At 43.7% G+C, this 16,380-nt stretch overlaps 1 protein-coding gene across 2 annotated transcripts in view; it reads left to right on the forward strand.

Moving 5' to 3' along the window:
• FBXO16 (F-box protein 16) overlaps nucleotides 1-16,380 on the forward strand; it is a 49,545-nt gene that overhangs the window by 12,362 nt on the left and 20,803 nt on the right. For both annotated transcript variants that reach the window (XM_066547638.1, XM_066547637.1), the window contains exons 3-5: nucleotides 6,223-6,258; nucleotides 13,992-14,198; nucleotides 15,072-15,236. In XM_066547638.1, coding sequence (XP_066403735.1) covers nucleotides 6,223-6,258; nucleotides 13,992-14,198; nucleotides 15,072-15,236 — 408 coding nt within the window. The remainder of the gene's footprint in view (nucleotides 1-6,222; nucleotides 6,259-13,991; nucleotides 14,199-15,071; nucleotides 15,237-16,380) is intronic.

A 16,380-nucleotide genomic window follows, 5' to 3' on the forward strand; every position in this document is an offset into this window, starting at 1 on the left:
GGAAGACTGTCATTGCTTAAAAAATTAAAATTTCACCACTTCCCTAATAATTTTCTCATGACGAATCCCTTGATATATCATAAAAAGATAAAGCTTTGTCTCCTGTCTGGATACCTCTGACATTAAAATAATTTGATTTTTCCCTTGCTCCCTAATTAAACTCCTTTTTTCCCCCTGTGGAAGGACTTTTACCCCACTTCAAGCCAACACTTGAATTTATTTTTATTTCTGATAAAGGGAAGAGATTGAGCTCTTTGAAGTCCTTTCAATCTGGCAAATCCTCCAGCCTTTGAATCATTTTGATGTTTCCTAAACCCTTCCAAAATTATTTTTGCAGATACAAATCGCTGTGCAATAAAGTATGACCTAACCAGAAATTTTAAAAAAAATTAAAAAAAAAAAATTTCCCCACCTTTTCTCACTTTTTAAATTTTTTTTTTTTTACTTCTGTGTTCTTCAGGCAGTTGGATTGAGCTGCAGCAAAACTTTTAGGGGTTAATATTGGATTGTTGAATAATCCAATGCTTGGTGATGTTCCAGGTAGGGAATAATAGACAAAAATATCCCAGAAAAGAGCAGAAATGAATATTTAAAAATGAAAAAATACCAGGGATGAAGTGGGAAGGCCTTTGGCACACGGGGAATGTGGTGGTGCTGGATTCATGGTGGGACTCAACAACCCTGGAGGTCTTTTCCAGCCTTGAAAATTCTCAGAAATTCATAATAAAAGATATTTCCTTGTTTCTGATCCAGGTTTTAAACCACTGACCCGGCCAAAAAATTCATTTTTTTATATCCCTACGCTGCTCTGTGGTAAAAAAAAAAAAAAGAATTAAAAAATTAAAAATTAAAAATTAAATTCAGAAATTCATAATAAAACATATTTCCTTGGTTTTGACCCAGGTTTTAAACCACTGACCCGGCCAAAAAATTCCTTTTTTTATATCCCTATGCTGCTCTGTGGTAAAAAAAAAAATAGAATTAAAAAAATAAAAAATAAATTCAGAAATTCATAATAAAAGTTATTTCCTTGTTTCTGATCCAGGTTTTAAACCACTGACCCGGCCGAAAAATTCCTTTTTTTATATCCTTATGCTGCTCTGTGGCAAAAAAAAAAATTAAAAAATTAAAAATAGCTGCACCAAAATAAGTTGTGACGTTCAGAATCAGGAGATGCTCCTGAGGTATTTATAGGGAGCTGGGGAGCAGAAGGTGCCGTTTTTGTGCTGTCATGTGTCTGCACTCCCGGGAGGCAGCGTGAGGAGGAATTTAGAAATAAATTTAAATTTATGGATGGAAGGGGTGGAAAAAGCAGGGAGAGATGGGATGGGATGGGATGGGATGGGATGGGATGGGATGGGATGGGATGGGATGGGATGGGATGGGATGGGATGGGATGGGAGGGGATGGGATGGGATGGGATGGGATGGAATGGGATGGGATGGGATGGGATGGGATGGGAGGGGATGGGATGGGATGGGATGGGATGGGATGGGATGGGATGGGATGGGATGGGATGGGATGGGATGGGATGGGATGGGTGGGAAATGAACTCATCGGAGCAGGGAGTGAGGGGTGGGAGCGGTGGGAATTCAGAGCTGGTCCAAGGTGGAAATTCCATGGTTAGGAGCAGAGCTGGGAATTTAGGGTGTCCTAAATTTGCTGCTTGACAAATTTTGAGTAATTCTGGGGTGCTCCTTTGGTAGTTCCTGTAGATTTCCCTGGATTTTCCAACGTGGTAGGAGTACCTGGAGAACTCCAGAATGGTTTGGGGTGGGAGGAACAGAAATCCCACCTTGTTCCACCCCTGCCATGGCCAGCGACAACTCCCATGATCCCAGGCTGCTCCAGCCTGGCCTTGGACATTTCCAGGGATCCAGGGGCAGCCAAAGCTTCTCTGGGAATTCCATTCCAGGGCCACAGCCAGGAATTCCTTCCCAAATTCCATCTATCCCTGGGAAGCCATTCCCTGTGTCCTGTCCCTCCATGCCTTGTCCCCAGTCCCTCTCCAGCTCTCCTGGAGCCCCTTTAGGCCCTGGAAGGGCTCTGAGCTCTCCTTGGATCCTTCCCTGATCCAGGTGACCATCCAGAGCTCCTGGAAGGGCTCTGAGGGCCCTTCTCTTCTCCAGGGGAACATTCCCAGCTCCTGGAAGGAGCTCTGAGGTCTCCCTGGATCCTTCTCCTCTCCAGGGGAACATTCCCAGCCTGGATCCATGGGAATTCTTCTCTCCTGGACACACAGGGATGGGAGGTGCCCCAGAAGCTGAACTTCCCACCTCAGTAATTCAGAAATTCCATTAATCCCAACTTGGGTGCCTGAAATCCTGCATGGACTCAATCCCAACTCAGAGAAGCTGTGGCTGCCCCTGGATCCCTGGAGGTGTTCAAAGCCAGCTTGGATGGGGTTTGGAGAATTCAGAAATTCCATAAATCCCGACTTGGAGGCACCAGGTGCCTGAAATCCTGCATGGACTCAATCCCAACGCAGAGAAGCTGTGGCTGCCCCTGGATCCCTGGAAGTGTCCAAGGCCAGGCTGGACGGGGCTTGGAGCAGCCTGGGATGGTGGAAGGTGTCAGGGTTGAACTGGATGAGGTTTAAGGTCCCTTCCCACCCAAACCATTCCATGATTCCATGGTTGCTTTAATGGCCAAAGCCAAGGAGGCAGAATCAGGAAATCCCAAATCCTTCAAGGTCACAAAACCAGGGATGAAATCCCAGATTACTCCAGGGTGGTGCTGCAGGTGAGGATGAAGGAAGGGCAGGAGATGGAGCTCCCTGCGGGCTCCATCCTGGGAATTTGGGAGAGGATTTGGGCAGGAATTCAGGTCTGAGGCAGAAGAGCCTCCAGTGGCACTTGCAGCAAAGGATGGAGGGATTTTCCAGCCACTTGAGCATCCTCAAACCCCTTGAAGCCATGGGTGTGAGGCAGCAGATCCCAAAACAATCCTGGAGTGTGGGAACCCAGGACATTCCTCTGGCTGCCCTGGAGGACTCGAGACCCTGGCAGGGGGCTCAGAGACCGTGGCACGGAGTCACAAACACCTGAGCCATGGAAAAAACAATTACCAACTTTGTGTGAGCATGTACAAGCCACAAGAGTTTGAATAGAATGATAGTGAATTATCACAGGGTGAAGAAGTAGAATTTTGGGGATTTAGAATGGGGGTTCAGGAGGCAAGATGGAGGAATCTGGGTGTGTTCTGTCTTTCTCCTTCTTCTTGTCCTCCATCTTCTGCTGTGATGGTGGCACTTTTGGATTGGTTTAGAGACAGACTGTCTAACACAGGTGATAGATTATTGTAAATAAAGCACAGGTAGTTTTTAGTATAAAAAGATAACCCTGCCCCAAGGGTGGTCAATGTGCCTCAACCCAACCTGCTGGACAGATCTCAGCAGGTGAGAGGAAGAATGTAATAGGTAAGAGCAAATAAACAACCTTGAGAACAAGATCCAAGGAATTCTGCCTTCTTTTTTGGTCTCAGGGCTGGGAAAAAGAGATTTTCCAACACCTCGGGGTCATCTTGACACCAGAGACCTTGTCATTGGAGCACTCCACGGGTGTAGCTCCAAGGCCTTGGAGGAGAGGACATGGGCTTGATTTTTAGACCAAATTTGGGCCATTCTGTTGCTAATTAATGCTCCCAAGTGCCCTGGAGAGGCAGAACTTTGGAGAACCTCAGCTCAGATGTGTCTCCAAGAACGCTGCGAGCAAATCCGCCGTCTGTCTTTGATCAAAGACCGTAAACAGCTCCCTCCTCCCCGGAATCCTCCAACCAAAATCTCAGATCTCTGACTATTCGTCACTTCCTCGGGGCAAATCCTTTTTTCCAAATTCGGCTTGTTAGGTTTGTTGGGTGTTTTTTTGGGGGGTGTTTTTTCAACGCAAATAAAGCAAATAATAACTGTCACGGCGCAAATAAAAGAAATGTCATTTTCCAGCCCTCAGCAGAGACTCCCCTGCTGGGAGAGACAGAGCTGGAGCTGTCGGCTGCTGAGGCAGACATCAGCACTGATAATGTCCCTCTCTGCAGGAACCATCTCAGAGCAAGAGCCCGTCTGCAGTTCATAATGATCCAGCGCCTTTCCCCGTTTAATCGCCGTTTTATAAGCCCGGCTCTTTTCCCCTCCTCCTCTTTGATCTGTCTGCTGGAAAAATCACTTCCAGCATTCCCTCACTTCCCAGGTCACCATCCCGAGGGTTGAAGGCGGGGTTGTGGCGGTGGGGAAGCCACGTGTTGGGGCTTTGGGGTCCGGCTCCCCATGGGTAAAGGTCAAGATCAGAAATCCTCCTCTGGATTTTGATCCGGATCGTCCTCGGTGGGAGCCGTCACTGCAAAGCGGACGAGGAACAAAAGCTGCTCTTGTCAGCCCCTTCCTGAAGGTTTCGATGATGAGTTGGGATTGGATCCTGCAGGATTTCAGGCACTCAGGATTAACGGAATTTCTGAATTAACGAGGTGGGAAGTTCAGCTTTTGGGGCACCTCCCATCACTGCGTGGCCAGGAGAGAAGAATTCCCATGGATCCAGGCTGGGAGAGTTTGGAGGGATCAGCTGGAGAGGAGAGGGATCCAGGGAGACCTCAGAGCTCCTTCCAGGAGCTGGGAATGTTCACCTGGAGAAGATAAGGACCCTCAGAGCCTTTCCAGGAGATGGGAATGTTCACCTGGAGAAAAGAAGGACCCTCAGAGCCTTTCCAGGAGCTTTGGGTGCTCACCTGGACCCTCAGAGCCCTTCCAGGAGCTTTGGGTGCTCACCCTGAGAAGAAGGATCCAAGGAGACCTCAGAGCCCTTCCCAGGAGCTGGGAATGTTCACCTGGAGAAAAGGACACTCAGAGCCCTTCCCAGGAGCTGGAAATGTTCACCTGGAGATGAGAAGGACCCTCAGAGCCCTTCCAGGAGCTTTGGGTGCTCACCTGGAGAAGAGAAGGACCCTCAGTGCCCTTCCAGAAACTTTGGGTGCTCACCCTGAGAAGAAGGATCCAAGGAGACCTCAGAGCCCCTTCCAGGAGCTGGGAATGTTCATCTGGAGAAAGCAAAGTCCCTCAGAGCCCTTCCAGGAGCTTTGGGTGTTCACCTGGAGAAGGGAAGGCTCCAATGAGACCTCAGAGCCCCTTCCAGGGGCTGGAAATGTTCACCTGGATCCGGGAAGGATCCAGGGAGATCTTGGAGCCCCTTCCAGGGCCTAAAGGGGCTCCAGGAGAGCTGGAGAGGGACCTGGGACAAGGGATGGAGGGACAGGACACAAGGAATGGCTTCCTGCTGGGAAAAGTGAGATTTAGAAGGGATCTTGGACAGGAATTCCTGGATGTGAGGGTGGGGAACCCCTGAGATTTCCCAGAGAGGTTGTGGCCTCCTAATCCCTGGATGTTTTGTTGGAAGGGACCTTAGAGCTCATCCAATTCCAACCCTGACACCTCCCACTGTCCCAAATTGCTCCAAGCCCCATCCAGCCAGGCCTTGGACACTTCCAGGGATGTGACATCAGATCCAGGATGTTCCAGGAGTGAGGAGATGATAAATTCCCAACAGGATCAATCAAGAGTGTAGGTGGCAGGAGAAGGGATGTGGATTCTTTCCTTTTCCACAGGAAAGGTTGGGAATGCTGGGCCCATTTCTGGGCTCCTCAGGACAAGAAATTCAGGGATTTGTGGAATAAATCCATCTAAAATATGGAAATATCCAGATCAATACAAATGGATTTATGGAATAAATCCATATAAAAATGGAAATATCCAAATAAATAAAAATGGATTTATGGAATAAATCCATCTAAAATATGGAAATATCCAAATCAATAAAAATGGATTTGTGGAATAAATCCATCTAAAATATTGAAATATCCAAATCAATAAAAATGGATTTGTGGAATAAATCCATATAAAAATAGAAATATCCAAATCAATAAAAAGGGATTTATGGAATAAATCCAGCACAGGGATTTAGGAATCATTAAGGAAGTGGAGAACCTGATGTTTTTGGAGGTTCTGGAATCTCCATCCAATAAAATACCCAAAATTCATGGACATGCCTGAGCTACCCCTTTAGCTGATCCTGTCAGGGAGTTTGGATTAAAGATCTCCATAATTTTTTTCCAAAACCATCCATTCAGCGATTCCATTGATATTTTGTGGATTGTTTTTCAAGCTGGATTTTTCTCAGCACGTACTGAGTCCCCTCTAAACACTCAATTTTCTTTTTTTTTTTTTTGTGTGTTTTATAGGTATTTGAAGAAAGAAGAGCCCTGCTTGGAAAATGGGTAAATTTTCTAATTTTCTCTTTCAATAAATATTTGCTACAGGCAGATTTTGGAAGCGATCAGGAGTTTATCTCATGGGAATGTAAAATTTCCCCTCTTTGGAAAAAGGGATTCACTTCCCCTGATGTGACTGCTCTGCTTTTGAGGAGAGTCAAGGAAGTGTCAGTTCCCTCAGTTCCCACATTCTGTAAGTCTTGAAGTCGGGAAATCATTGGAATGAGCTGAAATGAGATGAAAAAACCCCAGGAAATGTCTGTGAAGTCTTCAGAGGCGATGCTGGATGTTCAGATGTTGCAGTGTGATGCTTCCGTGGCCGGCTGGAGGGTCTTTGCAATCAGCAATAAACAACATTTTATCCACCAAGTGCACACAGAGACTGGGTTGGGTTGGGTTGGAAGTGATTATTCTTTGTGCTTATTAAGTCACCGGTGAAATTTATTTTTTGCATCTCAGATGGTCTTTACAGGCAAATATTTTGATTTTAAGGATTATTTGTCTTTATAGGAAACAATCTGTCAATAATTTGTTGCGTTTTGATAATAAGGAATTTCAGGGAAATGAAATAATTGAGCGGTTATTGTTCAAAAACCAGCTTTTAATGGGACAGGCAGCAAGAGGAAAACATAAAACCCATCTCTTGGAAATTGCTGGGTGTCTAAAAATGCCAAAATCCGGGAAGATCCTTCCTCCAACCACTCTCACGAGTGCTGAATCATCTGGGAAAGGGAGAAATCTCAGAAAGCTCCTGGCTGGATTTTCCACCTTGGCTCCCGTGACCTTCTCCAAGTGAAACTGGGAAATTTCAAATGGGATTCAAAATTTCAAATGGGATTCAAATTTTCAAATTTCTAAATGGAGCTGCTGGAGCTTGGGTTTCATGGCTGGGATCACGCTCAGGGCAGCTGTCAAGGATTTATTCTCAAACTGGAAGGTTGAAGCCTGTCCTAACTCCTGTTAAGCATTTTCAGGGATATCCAGGTGATGGAACAGAAAAAAAATCCTCATTTAATGGTTGGACTCGATGATCTGAGAGTTTTTCCAACCTTGATGATTCCCAGATTCTATCTGCAGATGGTGCCAGGCTTGGAGGGGCTTCCTGAATTTTAGAATTTTAGGCTTTTTCCTGAATTTTAGAAATGTTTAGGGGGTTTAAAAATCAGGCTGGAAAGGTCTGCAGCTGGATAAGGGAGAAGGAAAAGTGCTGCATGAAAGAGTGACACCCAAAAATTTCACATTTGAGAGAATCTGGGGATGCAGCAGCTCTGCAGAAAAAATCACTGGGAATGAGGGTGGATCACAAACTGAATATGGGCTGAGAGCGTCTTAAAAAAGGGAAATATTCCAAAGGCAGAGTCATTCCCAGTTCTGCTCCCTGCATTTTGGGAAAGCTGGGAACAAATCAGAAGAGAGAGCAGGTCTGGAAAACATGGAGAACTCCCCCATGCTGCAGGGAAGATGGAGAAGAGGTGTAAAAACACATTTTAATGAAACACAGAAATGTCACAAAAGAGGAAGGGAGTGATCTGAGCCTGCACTCGTGTTGCAGTTATGGAGACACAATTTAGACACAAGCAAAATCCAGAGAATTCCCTGCTGGAACAGCTTTATTTGGTTTTCCAAATAAAGCTTGGATTAAATTTGGGATGTTTATTTATTTAATTGTTTGTTTAATCCTTGCTGATTTTACTTGCATGCATCCAGGGATTTACATTTTCATTTTGTTTTTATTTTATTTTGGTGCCACAGGACATCTTTGATGTCTCTCCCAGGGTGTTGTGGTCCATAAAACACAGGTGGAGGAACAAGGAATGAGGTGACCTGAAGGGATTTAATTCCTGTTTCTGTGCACCTGACAGGAGGGTGCAGCCAGGCAGGAAAAATCCTTTATTCCCTTTATGCAGGGAATAAAGGACAGGACAAGAGGGAACAGCCTCAGCTGTGTCAGGGGAGGGTCAGGTTGGACATCAGCAGGAATTTCTCCATGGAAAGGGTGGCCAGGGAGGTTTGGAGTCCCCAGGGAAGGCCTGGATGTGGCTCTGGGCTGGTGACAAGGTGGGGACCAGTCCCAGGTGGGACTTGATGGTCTTGGAGGCCTTTTCCCACCTAAATAATTCTGTGATTTAAGCTCTTGTTTTTCCTTGTGTCCCCTCTCTGTGTGGAACTGAGCCCTTCTCAGGCTCTGAGGGACACTCCTCCAGGGTGGTGGGGCTGATCAGAGAGGGGACACAAGGGAAAACAAGAGCTTAAATCACATAATCACAGAATTATTTGGGTTGGAAAAGACTTCCAAGATCATCAAATCCCACCTGGGACTGATCTCCACCTTGTCACCAGCCCAGAGCCACATCCAGGCCTTCCCTGGGGACTCCAAACCGCCCAGATAAGCCCCACTACAAGGTGGGGGTCAGTCCCAGGTGGGACTTGATGGTCTTGGAGGCCTTTTCCAAGCCAAATAATTCTGTGATTTTAGCTCTTGTTTTCCCTTGTGTCCCCTCTCTGTGTGGAACTGAGCCCCCCCAGGTGAGGGACACTCCTCCAGGGCGGTGGGGCTGATCAGAGAGGGGACACAAGGGAAAACAAGAGCTTAAATCACAGAATTATTTAGGTGAGAAAAGGCCTCCAAGACCATCAAATCCCACCTGGGACTGGTCCCCACCTTGTGGTGGGGCTGATCTGGGAGGTTTGGAGTCCCCAGGGAAGGTCTGGATGTGGCACTTGGTGCTCTGGGCTGGTGACAAGGTGGGGATCAGTCCCAGGTGGGATTTAGTGGTCTGGGAGGTCTTTTCCAACCCAAATAATTCTGTGATTTAGGTCTCCTGGGGCTGCTATTTCTCTGTGAGTCTTTTCTTTAAAAAAAGTATCCTACATAGCACAGTTTCTATTTGAGCATTTTGTTATAACCTAAAACTCTATTTACCACACTCCTTAAGAGAATGAATCCAGCATTACTTTCTAACACAACACATACAATATTCATTTGAATATTTGCCAAAAGCCAATCATAAAACACGCGCATTTTTCACCAAACCGATCCAGCAGGGCCTGATGTCACCCAATCCCCGCGGTGACATTGTTGTGGGGAAGGCCCCGAGAGGGGAAAAGCTGCGGGGAGAGGGAAGAGGAGAAGCCAGGGGAATCCAGTCCGACTGGTTGGGCGGCTGAAATCGCTCCCAAGGGCAGGAGCTGTGCAGGAAGCAGCCAAATGTGGGATGGGGACTCGTTCGTGCTGGAAAAGAGACAAATCGTGCCAATTTAACCCCTTGGTGGCTGCTGCTGCTGGGTGGGGAGGAAATCCATGTCAGCAGAGATTTGGGGTGGGGAGGAAGCAGAGGGAAAAAATTAAATCTGCATTTCTAATCTGCCTTTTGAATTCTGTTCCTAATTTCATTCTGATGGGGAAAAGAAGGGACACTGGACATGAAACTATATATTTACCCATAATAATAAATATATTATATTATATTTATATACATATAAACTACAAATTTACCCATAATAATAAAAATACCCAGTGCTGTGGCACTGGTTTAAATGGAATTTAAAGGCAGGCTGAGGATGATGGAAGGAATTAATTCTGTTCCTGATTTCATTCTGATGGGGAAAAGAGGGGACACTGGACATGAAACGATATATTTACCCATATAATAAATATATATATTTATATACATATAAACTACAAATTTACCCATAATAATAAAAATACCCAGTGCTGTGGCACTGGTTTAAATGGAATTTAAAGGCAGGCTGAGGATGATGGAAGGAATTAATTCTGTTCCTGATTTCATTCTGATGGGGAAAAGAGGGGACACTGGACATGAAACGATATATTTACCCATATAATAAATATATATATTTATATACATATAAACTACAAATTTACCCATAATAATAAAAATACCCAGTGCTGTGGCACTGGTTTAAATGGAATTTAAAGGCAGGCTGAGGATGATGGAAGGAATTAATTCCCCCACCCTGGCAGGGTGGGAAGGGTTAATAAGGAGCAGCTCTTCCCTCGGCTGGGAAGTGAAGCTGGATTTGTTTTGACTGGTTCACTTAATCTCTCGGTGTGGAAGAGACTGAGCCAGCTACTCCCTCCTCGCCGGAGCTGACACAGAAATTTCTCAGTGCAAATTGGTGATCGGGGATTGTTTCAATGAGCAGAGGATGGCGATGGGATCAGGGGTGGGGAGCAGAAGTTTTCCCCCTTCATGTGACAGAGAAAATCTTCAATTTCGAGGGGTTTCAAACCTTTTGTTTCAAGCCAAGGGTGAGGAGGGGACAGGCAGAACCTCCTCTGTCCCCCTCTGGTACATCTCGGATTTTATTCCCGGGGAACATTTCTCAATCCTAAATCCCCAGGTTCTCCTTCAGTTTTCCCTTAACAGCCTGCTAAGAAGCATCATTAGAATTGAAAGTTCTATGAAAAATGAAAAACAGGGATTTAAAAAAAGGGAATATTCCTGAATTCCCTCTCTGAAAAGACAGGGAACTTTTTTCTTGCAGTTATGATATTTTTTGAAAAATCTTTTTTTTTAAAGATTTTTTTCTCTTGAGAAGCTGAGAAGCCTCAAGAACAAAATGTAAATAATAATTATTTGTTGCTGTGGAATGCAACAGGTGGATCTGTGATTGGTCCATGTGGTTGTTTTTAATTAATGGCCAATCACAGTCCAGCTCTCTAGACTGTCTCAGTCAGCCACAAACGTTTGGGGTTTTTAAATATTTTTTATTAATTTTATTATTTTATTTTTTTTATTTTTAGCTAGCTTTTTGATGAAATCATTTCTTTTATTCTTTTGGTATAGTTTTAATATAATATATATTATAAAATAATAAATTAAGCTTTCTGAAACATGGAGTCAACATTCTCATCTCTTCCCTCATGTGAACACCATCACATTTTCTATTTGGCTTTTCATCTCTCCAGAATGTCAGGAATGCCAATCCCACACTCTCTTCACCCTGACCTTCTTGAAGGTCTTGCAGAGGTGTTGGGTGAGAAGGAGAAGAGCAATTTGCTTCCTGGAGTTTGTTCTCCAGCACTGGAATTCATCCAAGGGAAAATAAATAAATAAATAAATAAATAAATAAATAAATAAATAAATAAATAAGGAGTTCTTAAAAAATGATCAGGAGAGAAAATGCTTCTCAATTACCTTCATCTGCACATTTTAAACTATTACTCTGCCAGTCCTCCATTTCAGCCTAGATTTGGGGTGGGGAAGAAACAGAGGAAAAAAAAAAAATCTGCATTTCGAATTCTGTTCCTAATTTCATTCTGACAGGGAAAAGAAGGGACACTGGACATTAAACTATTTATTTACTACTACTACTACTACTACTACTACTACTACTACTACTACTACTACTACTAATAATAATAATAATAATAATAAACATTGGGAGAACTTTTTTTCTTATTTTTCAAAATAGTAAATTTCTAGTTCTATTTCTAGCTATATCTATAGTTATAGTTATTCTTATATTTATACTTATTTTATATTTATACTTATTTTATATTTATATTTATATTTATATTTATATTTATATTTATATTTATATTTATATTTATATTTATATTTATTTTATATTTATATTTGTATTTATATATGTATTTATAGATTTATATTTAATTTTTGGAGGCCACATTTAACAAAGGACTGAAAGCTCATCCCATTCCACCCCCTGTCATGGCAGGGACTCCTTCCACAATCCCAGGCAGCTCCAGCCTGGCCTTGGACGTTCCAGGGATCCAGGGGCAGCCACAGCTTCTCTGGGAATTCCATTCCAGGGCCTCCCCACCCTACAGGGAAGGATTTCTCTCTAATACCCCACCTAAACCTTTCCTCTTTGAGTTTAAAACCCTTCAATGTTGGAACTTTGGATGCTGAGAATTTTAGATTTTCTGTGCTGAAAGGCACTGACCCCCAAAAGAACACTGCATTTGTCCTTAGGCCATGGAGAAAGCTTCCAAAATTAAATTATAGAACTGGGATTATGGGTGTGGAGTTTGAATAAAAGTGTGTGATATCACATGGTAGAAAACTTATAATTTAAAGTTTTAGAATATAGTAATATATAGAAAGCTAAATAGAGGTTTTAGGGTGGAAACTAATCCTTCTTCTTCATGGGTTTGGTTGGTATTGTGTAATTAGATAAAAAAACTGCATTGCACGCCACAAGTAGTTAGTTATTAAGTTAAAAGTAAAAATAATTTAAGCATAATTTCTTAATTAAACAGTTTAACCTTAAAAAGCCTTGTAGAGAGAGATCTACAACTCCATTTTTAGTTTGTTAAAGCGTAGTGCTGTGGAACTCCCAGTTTGTGAGACTTTAATGTAAATAAGAACTAGTAAACATCTGAGTCCAAACAAGAAATACCATCTCACTACATTTAATCCTGACCTTAATAAAAAAAAAAAAAAAACAACAAACCAACAAAAAACAAAAACAAAAACAAAAGAAAAAAAAAAAGAAGAAAAAAAAAAAAGAAGAAAAAAAAATTCCACACTTCCCCTTGTCCCATCTCCACACACTCTGGTAAGACAGGATGAAGCAAAATCCATCCCACTCTTCCCACTGGGAATTCCTGCTGCTCCTGCCCATGGCCACCACCCATCCCAGGGCTGTTCCTCCATGTGCAACCGGGGCTGCAGGTTTGGAGCCAGATTGGAGCCATTTGAGGCATTTGTGGGGACAATTTGAGGAATTTGTGGGGACAATTTGAGCCATTTGTGGGGCTGAGGTCATCCCCTCCCAGGAGATGGCTGCTGACAGGTTCTTGTGTCATTCCCACCCTGTTTCTCCAGCTCTGCAAAGCTTCCCTGAATTCCTCCCACACAGATGCAATCCCTGAGGATTCAATCCTCCTCTTTAGGTACCTGTCATCAGCTGTGGAAAAATCTTTGTGACTCTGCTGCCATTGTGGATTTTTCCTCGTTTGGTTTCCCTCAGCGCTGCTCCTCGTAGCCCGTGGGGGGGGATTGTGAGGGAAAAATACTTCACAAATTGTGAGGTACTCTGAGATTGCAGCACTGGGGGCTGTGGAAGTGTCAGGGGAGAAGGAATCAGCAATGGATTCATCGCTGGGGCCTGCTCCTGTACTCCTTCTGTTTCCTCCTTTCCATGAGGGAAGCCGAGTCCCAGAGTTGGTCCCAGGAGCATGAGTGAGTCCTGGCCTAGGCTGTCCTGGATCCTTTCAGGATTAGAAAGTGGCAGGAGAGAAAGAATCAGAGATGAATTCATGATGGAGAACTGCTCAGATGGGTAAAAATCCATCTGAGTCTCCGCCTTTCCATGAGGGAAGCCGAGTCTCAGAGCTGGTCCCAGGAGCATGAGTGAGTCCTGGCCTAGGCTGTCCTGGATCCTTTGAGGATTAGAAAGTGTCAGAGAAGGAATCAGAGATGAATTCATGATGGGGGCCTGCTCAGATGAGTAAAAACCCATCTGAATCTTGTCCTTTCCATGAGGGAAGCCAAGGCTCCTGAGCTGGTCCCAGGAGCCTGAATTAATCCTGACCTAGGCCATCCTGGATCCTTTGAGGATTAGAAATCATTCTGTGGCTTTAGTTTCTTTTCATGTAGCCTCCCCATTTTGTTCCCAGCGCTCTGTTCCCTCAGAGTGAGTCACCAGAAGCTGCTGCTCCTGTGCTTTCCCTCACCTCATTTTATTTTAAGAAGCTGAATTTCTGGTTTCCCTGCATCTGAAACTCCTAATTTTTTTCCCCCCTTCAGTTTGACAAGTGGACAGATGGCCAGAGGAGGAGGATCCTGGTGGACCTGCTGGAACGCTGCTCCCTGTCCCAGCAGAAATTCTGTGCCAAGCAGCTCCAGGCCCGAGTCCCCACCGAGGCCGTCGATTTTACCACGAGGCTCCCTCGAGTCCTGTCCTTGTACATCTTCTCCTTCCTGGATCCACGGAGCCTCTGTCGATGTGCACAGGTAAAAAAAAAAGCCAGCACCTGCCCGGGCTTCAGAAAGCCAGGACAAAGCAGTTAAAAAAAACAACAACAAAAAAAAGGAAAACACTGATTTTTGCTGAAGGTTTAGGTGAATGCTTAGTGATGCTCGTTCCTCGGATCCTAAATTAAGCCAGATTGGCCAAGATTCACAGAATTGATGAGTAATTTTAAATGCTCAGTTCTAAAGTATTTTAAAAGTGGCATTTCAAGGCTGATTATTCCCAGAAAGGAAGCCTGGAACTTCCTAAAAATCACATTCCTCTAAAATACCTCGCACTGTGTGCAGAGCCCTTAATTCTTTGAGAGATATTGACTTGAGCTTTTGCAAAGAACAACACTTGATCCTGTAAGGAAAACAGATCCTTTAAAATGCCTGAAGGTCAAGTGTTGGATGTGGAGAAGCAGAAAATTACAGATGAGCTCTGGAGCAAAATGATTAAGACTCAAAAAATCTGAAATGCTGTGTGCTCAAAGCGGTTTTAAATTAATAAGTCAGTTTTCAGTGACATTATTACTGTGATAATGTAATATTCTGTGTTATTTAAGAATAGATAATAATCTCAGCATGGCTAAGCCTTGCTTTAGTAACTTTCTCTAGCATTTCATGCGGATGCAACTCAAATTTTCCATGACAACAGGTTAGAAAATTCCTTAGAATCACAGAATATCTTGAGTTGGAAGGGCCCCACATCATGAAGGCCTTGAAAGGTCTAAAAGCTTTAATCAAAGGTTTAAATGCAGCATTAACAGCGCAGAATAATTCAATTTATTTAAGATTACGTGGGAATTCTATCCAAAATCTTGGGTTGCTTTAAACCCCAAAGTTTCCAAGTGGCTGGGAATTCATTCACAGGTGAGCTGGCACTGGAAGTACCTGACAGAGCTGGACCAGCTGTGGATGCTGAAGTGCCTGCGTTTCGGGTGGCTCCTCGACTTCTGCCCCACGCCCTTGGAGCAGGGAGTCTGGAAGAACCACTACATCCAGATGGTGAGGGAGCTGCGCCTCACCCGGCCCAAGGTACTGCTGCCGTCAGCCTCAGCTTCCAGAATTTCCACTTTCTGTGCTGGTTTCGTGTCCTGCGAGTGCTTTAGTGTCCATTCTGTGACTCCTTTCCTCTGCCTCTGCCAAGGCTGGGGTTGAAGCGCTGCAGATTTCATTTCGTGCTCAGACTCAAATGTTTATTTTTTACTGTCTGTGTTGCAGCCTCACAAGCAGTGAGTTCTGCAGTGCTTTGCTGACAAACTACAAAATGGCTGACTGTCTTTCTCTACAAGGTCCTTTAAGGCTAAACTGTCCAATTAAGAAATGACACTTAAATTATTTTCACTTTTAACCCAATAATCACTCAAAGTCTGCAATGTGGACTTTTCTGTCCATACCCAAACCCCTGAAGAAGAAGGACCAGCCACCACCCTAAAACCTCCATCTTGTTTATATATATTACTATATTCTAAAACCTTAAACTCTAATTTTTCCATCCTGTGATATTACACACTTCTAATCAAACTCCACGCCCACAATCCCAGTTCTATCATTTAATTTTGGAAGCTTTCTCCATGGCCTCAGGTCAAATAAAATATTCTCTTGTTGGTCTGTGACTTTCAGCACAGAAAGTTTAAAATTCTCAGCATCCAGGGCTCCAACAGCATTTAACTCAACTGAACACAGAGTGTTAGCAAGTTCTCCTCACAGCTGAGTTAGACAAAACAATCCTTTTCCAACCCAAAAACCAAAGTCACCATTGTAGCTTCAGGCCCCAAAAAGTGTAAATGGATGGGCGCAAACTGGGAGGATGTGACTTCATTACCTGAAGCTTTAATTGAATAATCAACCCCCAATATTCAAATGGCCCAAAATTGATAAAAGTGTGAAAACTCGTGACCTGTGGGAAAAGGATTTGTAGAGAATTCTCAAAGCCTGACAGAAGCTCCCACATCTGTGTGCACACTTTGAGATGAGAAATGCTGACTCAGAAATGCCATGGAACAGGACAGACACTGTTGAGAGAGAAATGGAACCAGAAACAAGTTTCAAAAGATAACATTACAAATAAGACTAGATACTTTAGAGAAATAAAACTATGAAAGATGCACTGTAGTAAGAACCACAAAGGGTCATTTTAGATGATTGGTTTTAAGGTATTTATAGTATGGTGTGGTAA

This window comes from Molothrus aeneus, chromosome 3, assembly GCF_037042795.1.
Source record: "Molothrus aeneus isolate 106 chromosome 3, BPBGC_Maene_1.0, whole genome shotgun sequence".
NCBI classification, from domain to species: domain Eukaryota; kingdom Metazoa; phylum Chordata; class Aves; order Passeriformes; family Icteridae; genus Molothrus; species Molothrus aeneus.